At 58.1% G+C, this 17,695-nt stretch overlaps 1 protein-coding gene across 1 annotated transcript in view; it reads left to right on the forward strand.

Moving 5' to 3' along the window:
* Positions 1-17,695, forward strand: part of ADARB2 (adenosine deaminase RNA specific B2 (inactive)) — a 356,683-nt gene that overhangs the window by 296,837 nt on the left and 42,151 nt on the right. Inside the window, exon 4 of the mRNA XM_032881678.1 lies at positions 11,246-11,360. Coding sequence (XP_032737569.1) covers positions 11,246-11,360 — 115 coding nt within the window. The remainder of the gene's footprint in view (positions 1-11,245; positions 11,361-17,695) is intronic.

Genomic DNA, 17,695 nt, shown 5'->3' on the forward strand with positions numbered 1-17,695 from the left:
TTTCTCAGTGCATTTGCAGTTGACTTCGTACGTCCTTTTGTCTTCCACTCTGAAGTCGACTGTTGAAGCAGTAACCACTGTTAATATGTACAACAGATTCGTGGCCATATAAAATTTAGGTAATTGTGTATAGCTACACATGCACTTGATCAATAAGCAGGAGCAGAGATATCTGTGCACATAACCCTCAGCCCTCAACTATCAAAACCACAGACATGTCACCTCTTGCTGTGGCTTTTCTGAAATCCTCGGTTAGTAAGCAGGCCTTGCAAGGCATGCTGTGGCTGAGAGCCCGAACATAGGAGCCAGAATCCAAACATGTGGGTGTGATTCCAATCTGAACCCTGACTGGCTGAGTCAGCTGTGTTAGTCTGGGCTGCCTACCCACAAAGCATTCATCCCGCTCCCCCCGGTCCCTGGGTGCCAGGGTGGGCAGTGGGGGGCCATGGGGTCTGCACCATTCTCCTCCCACCCGCCAGAAGAGGGGCCCTTTGCCTGCCACTCAGCCGCTGAGTCCCTCCAGCCTCCAGCCACTTTCCGCTGAGGGTGCGCCGGAGCCAGACGGCAAATTCACAAAATATACAGCAGAAAGCAGAGACGGCAACATATTTGTCCGACACAGGGAAACAAAACAAGGTCAGCTTCTGACATTACTAAGCCTTTGCTTTGCACGTAGCATGACCCATTCATATAACTGTCCCCCCTTTTTACTATGCAGATCCTTTCTTTTTAAAGAATTATTTTCTTCATTTTCCCTAGACTGTTTCTTCTTAATGTAACTAATCATGTAGAACTTAAAAATGCCAACAATACATGACGAAAAGTGCCTTCATGTCAGTAAAACTGCATCTGCAGGTGTGACCAGCCCCCAACCCTGTCTCTTCCTATCTGTCCCACTGTACGTAAGAGAGGTCGTCCCATGCACTGGCTACGAGCTCCCTTCTTGACCCACAGCTAGAGCCCACTCCCTTGGGGAGCCAGCAGTGGAGGGAACCTCACCGTCGTGCCCCTGGATTTGCGTGGTGGGCTCAGCACGTGCACAGGGAGGCACACGGGTCACGGTCTTCCTTGAGAAGCTGAATTCGGTGGAGGTCACTGGGTGGCCATGAGCAGGGTGAGGCCTGCAGAGACCAATGGGAGTGATGGGGTACGGGTGGGGATGGAGCAGGCGGCCGCTAAGGGACCAGAGACCACAGGACGATGAGACGGTCTGTTGTTTCGTGGCACGTGTCCAAGCTCTTGCAGGGAGAGGTGGTCCGTTCCCAACCCTGGCTCAGCCGTCCCTCCCCACTGCTGCCCGCAGGCCCGCTCCAGGTTTCACACCCTGCCGGGAGGTGACAAGCCACTGCTGGAGCAAACGCAGCCTGGGAAGTGGGGGTCACGGCCCCCGAGCCAGTGGGTCAGTGCATGGAAATCAGGAAGCGGAAACAGCAGAGGTGAAGGGGTCCTGGCTACACGACCTAACGGGACCCCGGCTGAGCACAGGCCAGGTGGTCAGGCATCAGCTGGGGGTGCTGGGGACGAGAAATGGGGTCGGGGATCGAGGGGCGGGTGGGGGCTTCCGATCCTGCTGAGACTGGGTGACGGCCTGGTTTCGGCTAGCGCCGGCGGGGTTCGGCCAAGAAGAGAATCCTGCCACGCTGCTGTCCAGCTCCACTGTACATCTGAATCCCGGAGTAGCTTGCAGGCGACGCCACGGCCTGAAATTCTGACTCCGGGGACCGAGGAAGGGGTCTGTGGACCCACAGGCGTCCCCAGGTGGCTCTCCCCCCACCCTGCAAAGTCCTTCTTCTCTAATTACCAGGGGTCGTTTGCTCCCAAACTACAGCGTAGACAGTCATGAAACCCAAATTTGTCTAAGAGGCAGAATTTCATATTCCCCGCCTCCTCTCTGTGACTGTGTTTGCCTTTTTCAGGCTCAGGGGCTTGTTTTGGTCTGAAAATATAAGCCACACACCTGCCTGCAGCATTCACTGTCCTTTCTGCCCTGCCCGCCTCTCTTGAGGCCGGACAGTAGCTGAGCATGTGCCCTGGGGTCTGACTGCTCTTGTGTGAATCCGGGACTCATGTGCCCCTGGCAGGGAGGCTGACTTCTCTCATTCTGAGCTCGCTCATCTGCAGAGCAGGGTAATAGAGTAACTGCCTCTCAGGACAATCATGTCGATGACGGGAAACAGGACGTGCTGGGCCCTTACACCTGCGCGCGCCAAGTCCTTGAGAAATGTTGGCCACTACCTACCACACGGTGTTCTGTACTTCCTGTTTTGTAGGACGGGCTTTGTTCTATGGGACCTTGTCTTCTTCATCGTAATATTTCAGTAGTGCCTTGCTCAATAAATTTTGATTTACTCTTTACCCCCGGGGACAGGTATAGGGAGGAGATAAAAGGGGAGATGCGTGAGACACTGTCTCCACAGTGGCTTCTCCTGAGCCATTCCAGACACAGCTGAGCTCTCCCTATGACAGCTCCAGCAAACACCTTTCCAGTTCCACACCAGCTTTCCTTGGGAGCACGTCAGAAGCCTTGTGCGCCCTACAAAGCCCCCCGGGACAAACGCACCCTTTGATTGGGGCACGCTGTGTGCCTGTGTTAACACTACGATTGCCCAGATGAGGAAGACCGAACTCTCGTCCTCAGGCATCCAAGCCACTCACGGTGACGCTCGTGTCAACGGTCACAAGATAATGTGGCCCGAGGAGGAAACCGGGGAGAAAGGAACCCAAGGTCAGAGAACCGTGAGCAGACACGTAGCCCACAACGTAGGAGCATGTACCTGCAGACAACACGTGATGCCCAAACGTGCTGAACCCAGAGACACCGTCTTCCAAACGGAAAAGTAATAACAGCTTAAAGGCGATGACAGATCAAGAAACAGTTTAGCTCGGCCAATGCCGACCGGTGCTTTCACTAAAAGCGACCCGCATCAAGCAGGGCACGTGTGTGTGATTTCTCCCTGAGACCGGCTCCGGGTCCCGGAGGATGCGGCGTCCGTGCGGCCACATGGAGTCGAGTCAAACTGGCAGCTTCCCGGTTCTGCTCTCCAGCCGACAGCCGGGCTCCCTTAGTGCACCCGGCGCTGGGAGAGCCACGGGTCAGACCGGCACCTGCGCAGTCGCGTTAACCAGGGTCACGGGGGGGATTCCAGGAAAGCACTCGACTCAGGGAAGTGTTTCAGGACGTTCTGCCTCAACGCATCCTCAGCGCCCACTCACCTGCCGAACCATGTGGGAACGTACCCCAGACGGCTGCGCCCTCATGCAAGGGAGTGACAGGTGCTTCCGTGTCGTGTCTAAGGAACTCCATGCCTGCATGAGTCTGGGCGCAAATAACGGCCCCTGGCACTCGGGAGCCAGGCAGGGAGTGTCCGGGACACCCTCGGGCACCTTACACCGCTGTGTCATCCCCCCTGAAACAACCCCGTGGTGTAGGCTCGACTCCTATTTCAGAGAAGAGGAAATCAGGGCTACATACTGCTCCAAGTCAGGCCCCTGGTAAGCAGCAACCACAGGATTTGACTCTGGGTCACAAGGACTTCAAGGACCTTCAAGCCCGCATGGTCTAGCCATGGTCTGTAACACCCAACCTCCGTCTGTGTGCTCCCTCCACAGCGTAACAAGCCGCTCTGAAACCCAGCAGCTCCAAACAACACGGGCTTCTACTCTGCTCAGGCACCTGCCGTTTGAGCAGGGCTCAGAGGGGACACCGCCCCTCTGGTCCCCACAGCAGGAGCTGGGCAGTGCGGCTGGGGGCTCCATGGGCTTTCTCCTGCCTGGGTTCCAAGAGGGAGCACCCCAGGACCAAGACACAGGTCATGGCATCAGGGGCTGCTCAGAGGTCACATGCCAGCATTGCCTCCTTGTTCTATGTATTGGGACAGTGTCCAAGGAGAGGACAGCCAACCGCTGCATGGGAGGCACTCGGGGGTTCGTGGTAAGATGGCTGGCAGGATGGGCGACGTGGGCACAGACGTCTTTGGAAAATGCAGTGTCTGCCAAGATACCATCCCTGCTGGCCTTGGGATCCATGCCAGGTCCTACTGGAATGCCCAGGCAGGGAACTCAGCCACAGCAACCCCTTGAGGAGCCACCTGTGGCCAGTCTCATGCTGGCACCTGTCAACTGCGGTGCACTCAATGCTCCCCAACGCACACCTGGCCTGCCACCCCCCGGGGCCCGAGGGGCACTCACCGAGCTCCCTGCCGACTATGGACAGCAGAGCAAGCCCCAGAGCAACACCTCAGCCCTCGCTTCTTCCTCTGGCCAGGGCCGGCCCCTGGTCATCCAGAAACGTCAGAGGCAGCAAGCCAGGGGTCTGTGCAGAGAACTGGAACCAGGGCCAGCAGGGTGGTTGCAGACGCCTCTTCCACAGGCCGGCAGCGTGCAGAGAGGCTCCCTGCCCGGGTCCTCCCACTCCGGGTCGGGCACTTCCTCTGCCATGTGGGTGACAGTAAGGGCTGTTTCCTCTTTCAGGACTTCCTTCAAATTTGTTACTGGCCTCTGGATGATCTGAGATCGAGAATAACTGAATAGTCAGCTAATCTGAATTATGCAGTTGGACTTTGAAATTAATGAGGCTTGATTGCCATTGTCAGCAAACAGGAATCATTACAAGACCTAGAGGCGCCCCGTCCACCAACACGCAGGGGACGCTGAGACGGCCGTGGACGTTCATCCCCCACATAGCGGGACTTCTCGGAGCCAGGCTGGCGCGCGCCAGCTCCGTGCCGCTGGGTGGGTCCTTCGGCTGCTGGGTCTGGCAGGAGATCATGGTCAGCCGCACCCCCTCCCGGAGGTGCTGCTTCTGGAGCGCGCGGGGCCCACACACCAGAGCGCTGCCCCGTATTTACCATGGTCAGGGGGCGGGGGCCCACACAGCAAGCGCCATGAAGGGAGCCATGAAGGGACCAGTGGAGACGGGCAGCCTTGCCTCCTGGATCCCGTCTGGCCCTACCCATATGCAAATCTAACCTTTCCGCTATTTCAGCATTATGAACCCAAAGACAGGATTTTCCACAGGAAAATATTTACTGAGGGCTTTCTCTTTCATAATCTATCGATTTTAATATCCTTACCACTTTGGCTAAATGTCAATTTCACCCTGAGGATCACTGTTGCAAATTTGAACACATTTTATTTATTTATGGCATTCAAAACATTAGTGTTGGAAATGAGCAAAGTTTGAGTCCTTCAGTGTTCCTATTTAAAGTTTGTTTTTCCTATTTGAATAATGCCGGCAGTTTGCCATGGTCATGGGGCCAGCGGGCAGGGCGCGGCCACAGGCAGAAGCTGCAGCCGCACTTCAAGAGGCACAGCTCATGAATATGCGGCCGCGCCCCACTTACCTCTGGGACCAGAAGCACCTGCCGACCACTAGCATTCAGCCGGGAGCCAAATCCCCCCGCCCGGGCGTTTCTGCGCCCGCCCGTCCGTGCCGCTCACACTCCGAGTCGGGCGAGTCACTGGGATCCCCATGGGCTCCCGCGGGGGTGGAGGCTCCCCCTGAGACTCCGGCGGAGCGCTGCAGGCTCTCTCCACGGCATGAACCAGAGGGCTTCCGTGCACTGCCTCAGCCACCACCCATGTGCTCAGCTGGAATCGCAGACGACTTCCGCGTGGGGTCGGATTTCGGGTGTTTTCTGAGGTTTCAGGAACCGCCGCAGGCATCACAGGCTGAACAGCACAAGGAGCTCACACTCACACACTCACTCACACACACTCACACTCTCACACACACTCACACACACACACTCACTCACACACACTCACACACACAAGTCCATCGCGCCCAGCTTCTTGCTTGCTTCGCAACGGAGGCCGGTCCCCGATCTCTCTGAGCTTCTGCCTCTGCAACCGTGGGATGGGTCCACCAGGGGCGAGGGGCTCCGTGTAGGGGAGCATGGGGCTGTGTGCCAGGAGCTCTGCACGGGGTGGGGACACGGGGCCGTGCGCTGGGGATTCTGTGCAGGGGGACATGGGGCCATGCTCTGGGGGCTCTGCAGGAGCTCCTGGATCTGGAACTGAGGCCTCTGCTCTCCCCCTGGCAGCCTTGTGACTCAGACCATTGGACCTTGTCTCCTGCCCTCAAAGTGAGCCTCACAGAGGACACGTGTCGTAGGCCGTCTCACAGCACATGGTCCACAAGGTGGCTCCCACTCCCCCAGTCCATAAAAATACAGGCCCTTTGTCTGCAAGGACATTGTATATATATATGACGTACATAAGAGAAAGAAAAACTACCTTTTCCGAATGTACCAAAAAAGGACACAGCTTCCAGGAGCCACTGGAGTCTGGAAGAGAATCCTGCTCGCCGTGGAAACACCTACAGGAGCCTGGACTCTGTGGAGAGCGAGCAGGAGGTTCACTGGCCTCAGTCTGTGATGCTCTCACGGACAGAGCAGGGGCTGGTTCTGTAAGCCCACAGCTCCCGCCCGGCCGGCACACAGGCCTGGGTACAGCGAGGGCGGGGGCTTCTCGGCGTGACAGTGAGGGGTCTGTGAGCTCGCACCGCCGCCACGGAAAATGTCTTACATTAATTTAGAAAGCGATGTTACTAAATAGCTTGACCCGTGTGCTGAAAAAATACTCGTTACGTTAAATGATGTGTCCTCGCCTGTCCTGGGGCTGCATGGACTCCCCGTGGCCAGGGCACGCTCTGCAATTTGAATTTATGAAAATAATCAGTGACTTGAGCTGATCTAAACCACTTGAGCTGCTTCGAGAACACACCAGGTGCCAGGTGGGGAAGAAAACGGATTATGTCACGATCTGATTAGTCGGGTTTGCGGTAACCGAAGTCGACTGTATATATCAAATCCCAAGTGATTAAAACATAAAAAACGGCTGGTGTTAAATTAGACAGTAAGTGTGGGCGTCCCTCCATGGATTCCAAGCTTCCGTCTCGCCTCCAGCTCCCCACGTAATCAGGCGCAAGGCCCCGTACAGACAACTGGGGAAGCGGAAGCCCAGCTGGGCTCGTGGGCGCCACTGAATCAACCTCCAAGCCCCCAAAATAGCCCCAGGGCGGGGGTACCGCGGGGCGGGGGGGTGCAGCTCCAGGCAGGGCAGGCTCCGCGGGCCTTTTCCCAAGCAGACTCCCTTCCACGCTCACACCCAGGAAACGGAGGCCCGTCACCTGGGGCGGGGAAGCCTGGAGGGTCAGCCGGGCGGCCTGGAGCTCCGTGCAGCCTGGGCTCTTCTCTGATCTGTCAGGATGCACTTGCCTTTTTATAGGAAATTCCTCTCACTCCTCACACTGGAGCATGACACTCCTGCTGGAACCTACGACCTCATGGCCAGGGAAACCACAGGGCTGAGGGCGGGTGGGCAGCTCGGTGGCCCGGGAGCCTCCACGGAGCTCTGCCCTGGGGATCTCCAGCCAAGACACCCGGGACAAGAGAGGAGGGGTGAGGGAGGAAGAGAGCCGGAGAGAGAAGGGGCGCCCCACGCCCTTCGACAACCAGACCCACGCAGGTCACTCATATGACACCCCTCTCACGGATCTCCCGGAGGAACGTGTGTGCCCCGAGTCCCCCTGCTAAAACCGTGTCAGCAGCAGCTTTGTGGGGCTCAGCGGGATAAGCGGGCACGCAGGCCTCTGTTCTGCGCCTCTGCGTAAAGGACCGCGGCCTCTAGTTCCCAAATGAAGTCACTTTTCTGTGTCACCAGCAGGTGGGGACTTCCTCTTCTGGGAGCCTCCCAGGGCTGGTCAGGCACACAGAGCAATGAGATGCTTCCTGCTCTGACGATCTCGTCACTTCCTGGACATTCAAAACCACTTTATGGAGAGGGAAAACCGACAATCAAAGGTACGTTGGGATAGCTCTTCAGAGCACACCAGGCGTAGGAACCAGATCCTGGCACCTTGAAAAGCACTGGAGAAGGAAGCCATCAACAAAATGACAAGGTTGGGAGCACCTGGGTGGCTTGGTGGGTTAAAGCCTCCGCCTTTGGCTCAGGTCATGATCCCAGGGTCCTGGGATCGAGCCCCGCATCAGGTTCTCTGCTCGGCGGGGAGCCTGCTTCCTCCTCTTTCTCTCTGCCTGTCTCTCTGCCTACTTGTGATCTCTGTCTGTCAAATAAATAAATAAAATCTTAAAAAAAAAATGACACGGCAACCTCCTGAATGGGAGGAGGTATTTGCAAATGACATGTTCAACAAGAGGCTGATATCCAAACTATGTAAAGAACTTTTACAAATCAGCACAAAACCAAAAAAACAAACAAAACAAAGAATCCAATTAAAACTGGGCAGAGGACCTGAACGAACATTTTTTCAAAGACGACGACCAGACAGCCAACAGACCCATGAAAGATGCTCCACATCGCTCAACATCGGGGAAACACAAATCAAAACCACGAAGAGATCCCACCTCACACCAGTCAGAATGGCCAAAATTAACAAAGCAGGAGACAGATGTTGGCGAGGACACGGAGAAAAGGGACCCTCGTGCACTGTGGGTGGGAATGCAGCTGGTGCAGCCGCTCTGAGCAGTGAGCAGGGTCCTCAGAAAGTTAAAAATAGAGCTACCCTGTGACCCAGAAAACTCAATGAAAATGAAAACTTTAACTCAGAAGATACACAGCCGCAGTGTTTATAGCGGCAAAGTCCACAACAGCCAAAGTATGGAGAGAGCCAAGCTGTCTGTCAACAGACGACGGTACAGAGGAGGTGGTGTGTACATGTGGTGGAGTACTACACAGCCGTCAAAAAGAATGAGATCCGCAGTGACGCGGATAGAGCCAGAGAGTACAATGCTGAGGGAGACACATCAGAGAAAGACAAACACCATCGGAGTTAGGCTTCTGCTCCGAAAGCAGCGCTCACCGAGGTGCCGCAGAGCCCACAGACCCTGGGACCCTGTTCCCACCAGCTCGCTCCCTGCTCGCGTGTCTTCGGTCCAAGCTCGGAGCACCCCTGCCCACCAGCGTCCATCTGAAGGTGGGACTTGATAAAACCTGCCCTTGGTGGTGGGGGGCCAAGGGCACCAGGAACACTACCAGCCCTGTGTCCGCAACCGCTGCTGTTCGAGGGACGGGGACTGAGGACTGCTCAGGTCACGGTCTGGGCGCCTGGCAAAGCCTGATGACGCAGTTAATTTTCCCACACAAATGAAGAAGTCGGGTCACCCAAGACGTACAGAAATTACCCAAATTCACACTTCCATGAAAACTGTCACCCTTTGGGTCACGGTACGAGTATGGAAGAGTTGATGACAAGAGGAAGTGGTCTGCACATGGCCCCAAAAAGGCAGGCCCGTGTCCCGCCCCAGAGCCCATGTGTCTGCGACATGAGGATCTGAGAGCAGGTGGCCCTGAACCCAGCGAGAGGCATCCTTGTAAGACGCAGAGACAGAGAGACACAGACGGGGGAGAGACAGAGAGACACGGACAGGGCAGAGACGAGAGGACCCCACAAGCTGGAGCAGCAGGAGGGACCGTCCCTGGAGCAGCCGGAGGGAGAGCGGCCCTGAACAGCTTCACCTCCAGCAGCTGTCTCCAGAGCCAGGAGGGGCAGAGTCTATGTCTCTGAGCCACCCCCTTGCGGTCACTGGCTCCGGCCGCCCAGGACACCCACACACAGTGTGCCCGGGACACACGCCGGCTCTCTGGACCTCTGTGCCCAGGTCCCAAAGGACAGGATGGCCTCCAGCTGCAAGCCAGCCCCAGGACAGACTGCACAGCTCCCAGCGGAGGCTCCTCACCCAGAAGCCTGGGTTCTTGCGGGGGCCAAGCCAGGGAAGACCCCCGTCCAGCAGGCCCGGCAGAGGGCCCCTCGCCACCTGTGAGGCCTGAACCGTCACGTCCATACAGCTCCCAGACTTTGGGCCTCGGGAGCCACCGGGGCAGCACGGTCCCTGCGCACCGGGGAGCCTGGAGCCAACACCTGTGTTGTTCCCACACAGGTTTCTAGGCCCCCAGATGCAGGCCTGTTTCCATACGAGTAGGTTCTCCTAGGAACAAAATCCGCATCCTTCCTGAGACCTGCTCTCATCTGTAGCCCAATACCCGGACCCCCGGCAGGAAAGGGCAGCTCCATTCCACCCCGGAAGTGAACCCCGTGCCCCGCCATGCACAACCACAGGAAGATGCAGCTCGTGTCTGCGGCACCCAGGGAGACGACGATCGGTGATGACGGTGATGAGGAGGAGAGAGCCGGCACTGGGGCTGAGCCCCACGGAGCGCGGGGCAGCGGGCTGAGCACGGAAGGGGCACGAACGCACTTCATCCTCACGAGAGCACCATCCGACAGAAATTAAGAGGATTACCTTATAAATCAGGAAAACGGGCCCACGCGACTCACAGCAGATCTGTCTCCAAAGCCCGTGAGGGGCCCACCACCTGGCCCGCCTCCTCCCACAGAGGGTGATGGTCCACCAAAGGCTGGGTGGGAGGGAGGAAGACGGCACGAACGCCACGTCCTTGGGCCAGGCCGCCCTTGTCATTGCAGATGAGCTGGTTTAAAGGGACGCAGGGCACACGGGAAGATTCAACAAGTGGGATTCCATCAACTCAGGCTGTGTGTGTGTGCACACGTGTGTCGGGTGTAGTGCGCATGTGCCTGTATCTCTGAGCGTGTGTGCACGTGTGTGGGTGTGCCTCACACTCGTGTGCCTGCATCCGAATGTGTGCACATGTGTGAACATGCATGAGTGTGCACCACACATGTGCCTGCGTCTCTACGTGTGTGCACGTGCGTGTGCACAGGTGCACTATCTCTGGCTGCACCGTGTGCACGTGTCTCCGTGAACACACACGTGCACGGTGCCGGCACCTCAAGAGAGCACATCTGTGCCTCTGCGCGTGCAGAAAGTGAGGGGGAGACTCTGGGGTGAGCTCGGGGAGCAGCTCGGCCAGCTATACCTGAGAGCAGGGGGTATCTGGACCTCATTTCGCCCACGCTGAGAAGACAGGGAGTCGAGTGTCTGGGGTGTGAGCCCCCATGCTGCTCAGGGTTCTATCTCACGAGTGTCCCCGAAGGAGAGCCGCAGGCGGGCTTCTCTGCAAGGCAGGGGAGGGCGAGAGCACTGTGGCCTCCCACAGGCAGACTCTGCCCAGGCGCGGGGCCAGGTGAGGACTCCTCCCTCAGAACCAAGGACTGCACGGGTCCCCATGGGGCCGTGGGGTCTTGGAACAGTGCACACGGTGGCCTCCGGATGCCACACGTGGGGACATGGCTTGGAGGAGGAGGGAGGCCAGGACGCCGCCAGCTCAGCCGTCAACGAGGCCTGGTGCTTGTGTCTTTCAGGAATTTGCAGACTCCGTGTCCCAGCTGGTCACGCAGAAGTTCCACGAGCTGACTGTGGGCCTGGCGTCCGTGCACGCGCGCCACAAAGCCCTGGCAGGAATCGTCATGACCACAGGTAATGCCTCTTGTTTTCCCTGTGGGATCCCATCCTCAAGGACGGGAGATTTAGTGTCTGCCTGACCGTGGGCAACAGGCGGTCTCCCTTCCACACGAAGCCGTGAAAGAGAAATCCAGCAGTAGGACCCAGAGAGCTCAGTGACGATCGTGGCCGATCAGCAAAACGCCGCTGACACGTGTGCGGACCGGCTCTGCGCACGCGCCTCGACTCCCACGAAGAAGGGCCACGGGAGGATGGGCCGGTGTCTTTCCTGTCAGGCTCCCCGCCTTGCGGTCAAGAACACCGTGTGCTGCTGCTGTTGGCACGGCTGGAACCCGAGGTCAGGCCAGGCCACTGACCAGTTGCCTTAGGCTGGCGGGGGTGGGGGGCGCATCTTAGTACAATGGAAGGGACAACGCCTCCCTGCCGGAATTGCGTGGCAGAAAAGAGCAGAAAAGCATTTCTCGATGCTGTGAGCGGCAGCGACGACTTTACGAGGCTGACGTGCTAAGGACGTGAGAAATGCTGTGAATGGTAGCTAGGACTCGAGGAGGGTGACGTGCTACGGCCGAGGCAGCTCCGTTTCGTCGGTGACCCCCTGCATCCGGGCATGCGTTCTGTCCTTCCGTCCATTCAAACACCTGCCACCGTGCAGACGGGGGAACGTTCCAGACTGAGGGCCAGGAGTTCGCCTCAGTCAAGATCATTCCCGCTGGACCGGCACCGCCTTCTCCGGCAGCCCGAGCCGCTGACCGGAGGCATGGGCGTGCCGGGCAGCGCCCCCAGCCCCAGCCCCCACGTCAGGACAGAGTCCAGGGACCGGCGAGACATGGGGCTGGCCAAGATCAGCTTCCTGGGTTTGAATCCCTGCGCCCGCCTGTGACCTCACGTCAGCCAGCCCTTGGCCACTCAGAGGGAAGGGAGGGGGTAGGAGGAGAGGGTGAGAGGGAGGGACCCATGCTTCTCCTTCACTGGGCTCTACCGCCTACCCCCGGTCTCTTAGAGCTGCTAAGTCGTTTTCCCAGCATTTCCCAGCTCTGTAGCTAGTGGTCCAGTATCTTCCCACTTTTCTGGAAAACTCGATTCTGGGAAGTCTTGAAAGCCACCCTCAGACGTGCCTTGGAAAACAGTAACATTTTACAAAGACTCGCGGGAAAGCAGCTGGCAAATACACTGGGTTGGGTGCCCGCGATCTGCCCGCGTGACCTGAGCGTGTTGTGGGAGGTGAGGCGGTCCGAGGCGGCGCGACACCAGCTACTGACTGTAAACGCTGGCGGGTACCTCGCTGAAACTTGCTGGGAAGAGACGGTTTGACAAACACGTCGATTAACAAAAGCTTAGGAAGATGAGTGCAGAATCACGGGCAGAACAGTTCCTGGAGACCGTTTACCCAAAGTCGACGCGACACTGACCTGACGCCTAGTTCACGGGTTGGAGCACGTGCGCAGGACGGTCCCGAGGGAAGGGTGCTCTCCGTCGCGCCCACCTCTGCCACAACGTTGCAAAAGCGCGTGGATCCTGAAGGAATCCCTGAGCCCGACGCCTCCCGTTTCCAGGTGCGACGCCAGCTCGTCCGCATCACCTGGCGCCTACAGGTGCTCTCCCCCCAGGAGCCGTTGGGGGAACCCTGAGAGCAAGGACGTGGGCTTACGAATAGAGGAGCTCTTACCGCTCTCCCAAATACGCAGGAGCCGGTAAGAATTCCAGCAGGAGGAGCTCGGGAAGGGACCCCGCGCTCTCGTCGGCTCGGCGGGGAAGCTGCCAGTAACCACTCTTTCGGGGTCCTCAGGAGCCCGAGCCTTTCTGTATTTCCCTTGTTTCAATTCTGAATATTGACTGCACTGGCGAGACGTGGTTTCTGAGTTTTCGTTACCGTGTTAGTAACGCCCACAGTCTTAGGTAATACACTTACGCTCTTCTTTCTTAACGCTCTCAAGCAGAGACAACCATGGCGCCCTGCCCTGCCCGGCGAGCCGCCTCGTCCCCGACACGCGCGTCTCCTACCGCCGCAGCCCGCACCTCCAGCCCCTTCTGCACCACGCCTCCGGCTTCCGTCCTTTGTCCTGAGTCGAAACGCTGGAAACCGTGACACGGCCTCGCGCAGTCCGGACGCGGTGGGGGCCACCCCTGCCGAACGCGGGCCGAGCGGGGGCTCCTGTGCGGTCCCCGCGCCACGTCCTGAGAGCATGAGGCCACCACTGGCTCAACACCGCAGCACATTTAGGGTTGACCTAAAGTTGTCGCTAGGCTTCCACAGTGAGCTTCAGAGTCTCACGTGCGCTTTCCAGAGGCTCCGTTTTCCTTTCTTACACGAAAAAGAAGGAAGCGCCTTTGGCACACACGCTGGGCGATGGGTCCCCGTGTCCACGGACAGGCCCACGCCCTTCTCCAGAAGGAAACACCTTCAAACGAGCGGGCTAGAAACCGGGCGTTCTCGCTCACGGGCCACAGCCGACGGCGCTCTCCAGCCACTGGAGTAGCTTTGCTTGGGGAGACTCTGCGCTTGACGTTATTTTCCCTGAGCCTCTGGAGAGGATTTTCCTGTCATCTCTTGGCTCATGTTTCTAAGCAGAGACGTCAGGCTGGCGTCGCGGCCGGATGCCCCCCGCCCTGCCTGCGGAGGGGAAAGGCACCACCAGAGTGTTTTATAAGTTTGTAAGTGTGTGTGTAGGCATAAGCTACGCACCTGCTCTGATTCGTTTAAGCTATTTATTTCTGTACTTTTTCTCATATCATTTCTTTGATAAACTCCTTCCTTTACACACATTTTGTCCAATTTTCAGTACCCCGACCGGACCCTCAGTCTCTTCCCTCTCCTGGTGCATCCCCCCTCCCCGTTTCCTCCGTGTCCTTCGGCACTTCAGAAACTTCTGAGAGGTCTTCAAAGGCCACTGCTTCTGAATGCCTGCCATCCGTGTCACTCAAGACCCCTGTCTTCTCTGGTGCGTCCTCCCTCTTGTTTTACAGAGGGGACGCTCCTCACAGCTCCCTGGGGGCCTCGCCAGCTGACGCCCGAGCCTCTGCCCTCAGACTGTGGTTTCTTCATAGTCGGTCTCTCTCTTTCATCCTGCATTGGCTTCCATACTGAATGTGCGCATCTGTGAGAAAAACACCAGCTCTGCTCTCCAGTGCGGCTGCGGTTTCCCCCGACACTGCCTCTCTCCCCCCAGTGGAAGGAGGGGGCTCCTCCAAGCCAGCCTCCTTGACCCAGGTGGGTTGGGGACCAGCCAACGGCCCTTCATCAAAAGTCACCTGGGGAGCCCGCCGACGGTCCTGCTGGCTCAGCGCCCGCTTTCCCCAAGCCCACCCTGCATGTGGTTGGTCCCTCATGACGGCTCCTCCACACGATGCCGGGATTTCACCAGTCACTGCACATTCCCTGGAGCCCCCGGGAGGAGGAGCGTGTGCTGCTCACTCCACCCTCCTCAAGCAGAGACTGGACGTCGTTTACCCAAGAGGTCAAGTGACGGCTCTGTCTTCTCCTTTGTCAAGAAAGCCTGCTGTCTCCATGGGAAAGTGACTCTGAAGGAGCTACTAATAATGATGATTTCCATCTGATATGCAAATTTGTAATGTGGATAGCACTTTTGCACACACTAATCAAGTTAATTGCTACAACCCTGAGAAGTGGGAGAGGCAGGAATCTTAATTACAGTTTTTAAGAAATACAGACAAGGAGACGAAGGGGCTAGGTGCCTTTCCTTGAGTTGCCGGAAGGCGGGCAGAGCCAAGAGGTGGGCTGTGGACCCCACAACCCCCTGGCCAGGGTCCCTGCACACGTGCACAGGGCGTGGTGCTGAGATATATGATCTTTGCCGGCAAAATTATTTACTTCTAAGCTTATTCAGTAAAGGACCAGAAGGAAGACCTCCCGGCCTGTCTCTGTTCCAGCCTGTCTCTGCTGGCCTGTGAAGCTGTGGCTTTGACAAACTTCTTTCTGATTTAAGCTGAGGCGCTGCTCTCCTCACTCCACGAGCACCTGGGGTTTCTGGCTGCCCAGCAAAAACGCGCATCTCTTGAAGACGGGATGGGGAAGAAAACAGCCTCCAAAGTCGAACTTGGTGCATCAGCCCAGAAGAGCTCTGTTCAGGCCGGCAGACGCTTGTGGACAAAGTGGGCTCGCCTGTCTTACAGGGAAATCTGAACGTCCCAAGAAATGACATGGGACACGCATTCTGCTGTGTTTTAGAGCTTTTTGCTCTGAACCTAAAAGGACCATGCAGGGTGAAGAAGTCCTCTTCTGCGCTGTCCGAGCCATGCTCCGCCGGAGTCGGGAGCTGGCCGTGGCCCCACGGCAGGTGCGGCGGTCCTGAGGAGTCCCGAGAGCTGAACCACAACCAGAGCGTCTCCTCCGAGCGCACAAGGGGCCTGGCTGGGCCCATCTGCACAGGGGATTGTGGAGACGCACCCAGATCCCCAGACCCTCTTTTCCCAGTTTCTCCCCTGAGTGACTGCCAATTACTTAGATCATAAAAATAAAAGTGGGTCTTTCCATTTACATTCAGGAGGGCACGGGGTAGGTGGGGAAGGACCACAGGCAGAGCCTCACGCGGGGATGGGAGATGGCAGCCGTCACCTGGACTTCAGAGGGCTGGTCCCAGAGGGTGCTGCGAGCCGCAGAGCCTCCTGGAGAGGGGGAGGGTTCAGGCCCACTGACACACGCAGGGGCCGGCGTCCCGCACAGCAAGAGCAGGATGCAGTGACGTCCAGTCTCGGGTTGGAAGGGTCAGGTCTAAACCATGAAGTGCCGGGTGCATCTCACTTCTGACCCCATGGAGCATAAAGGCTGCCTTTTTCACAATGAACCCCCCCCCCTCACATGGAGAGGGAAGGAGGATCCATCGCCGAGTGGACGTGTCCCGGCCAGAGATCACGGGAACCGACCCGAGTTGCACCACGCAGCTCCCAAGGAGAACCAGCCGAGGAGGGACAGTGGCCTGACCCTCCTGAGACTCCAGAGGCCCCTCCTTGGCGAGCAGGTGCGTGAGGAAGCACAGAGCAGGACGGAAGACGGCGACCTCCCACCCCCCACCGCGGTGTCGCGTTCTTCTGCGCTCTCACAGCTGTGCTGTAAGCCGGCAGTCAACTGCCCAAAAGACGTCAGCGGGGGCAGAAAACCAGACGCTGCCTTTGGGTGCAGAGGAGGGACAAACGTGTCCTGCAAGGCCTGGCCTCCTACGGAGCACCGTGAAGCTGGGGAGGCTGACGGCCTTGAGGCACTGCGGACCTTCAGACGCATTCACAGCTCCGCGCCCGTCCGGCCCAGCGGACCTGGGTGTTAGGGTTCAAGTTCCCGCCGCAGGGGGTCACCGCTCTGTGGGACTGCGGGAGGTGGGGGCGCCCACACCAGGAGAGCCGGGCTGCCTGCTCACCCACAGACCACGGTCCCCGAGTCGCACCCAGGGCCTCACAACCATCAGCACAACCACCACGGCAGCGCCCCTCTCCCGCCACCGGAGCCCGCCTCCCGGAGGGCCTCAGTGAGGACGTGAGTCCTGCCCACACACGAACAGGACACGGGGCTCCCACCATAACTTGGGCAATGGGCACAGGAGGGAGAAGCCTGTGGCGGCACCGGCAGAGCGGGCCAAGGCTTTGTGAGGGGACCTGGCTGGCACCTGTTACACACATCACACGATGCTCCTTCGTCCCACAACTTGGTGGTGCTAGTTTTAACCCTATTGTCCATACGGGACAGCAGACGAGCTCCCAGGACCGGAGTCTCAGGTCAGTAGCAGAAATAGGGTGACGTGACCCGAAGCCTCCGGTCCTGGCGCGGGCTGCGTCCTGCCCACCCGCGCCTCATGGCTTTACACCCTCCACCCAGGCATTGCCGCTCCCAGCACAGCACATGGAACTCGTACGCTGCTTCCTCTCCTCCTCGGGCCAACGCACCTGCAGTATTTGGAGAAGACAGTCCTGCGGGACAGCCACAAACCAAGGCTCTGGAGGGAGAGAAATCTGTGTCCAAAAGGAAAACGTTTCCCTGCCATCTTGCCCATGTCCTCCCGGACGAGACATGCCTGAGCCGGCACTTGTATGTCCACTCCAGGTCAAATGAGTTAAAGCAAATTTAGGACAGAAACAGAAACTGAGAAGAGGAAAAAACTGACTCACAGCAAAGTCAGATAATCGAACACAGAGTCTGCCCAAGTGAGGAGACAGCCGAAAGGGCAGGCGCTGTGCACCCCCAGCGTGTGTGGCAGGCACTGCAGGATGCCGGGACAGGCTCCTACTGGGGACGCTTCTGGGCACCGGCCCCACATCCAAGGGGGCCGCCATCTCTACGGGAAGCTGTGGAAACCCTATTACTGGGGCCGTGGCACTCGACAGGCACAGCGCTAGAAAACGGA

Source organism: Lontra canadensis, unplaced genomic scaffold (assembly GCF_010015895.1).
Source record: "Lontra canadensis isolate GAN:19392208 unplaced genomic scaffold, GSC_riverotter_1.0 scaffold76, whole genome shotgun sequence".
Classification (NCBI taxonomy): domain Eukaryota; kingdom Metazoa; phylum Chordata; class Mammalia; order Carnivora; family Mustelidae; genus Lontra; species Lontra canadensis.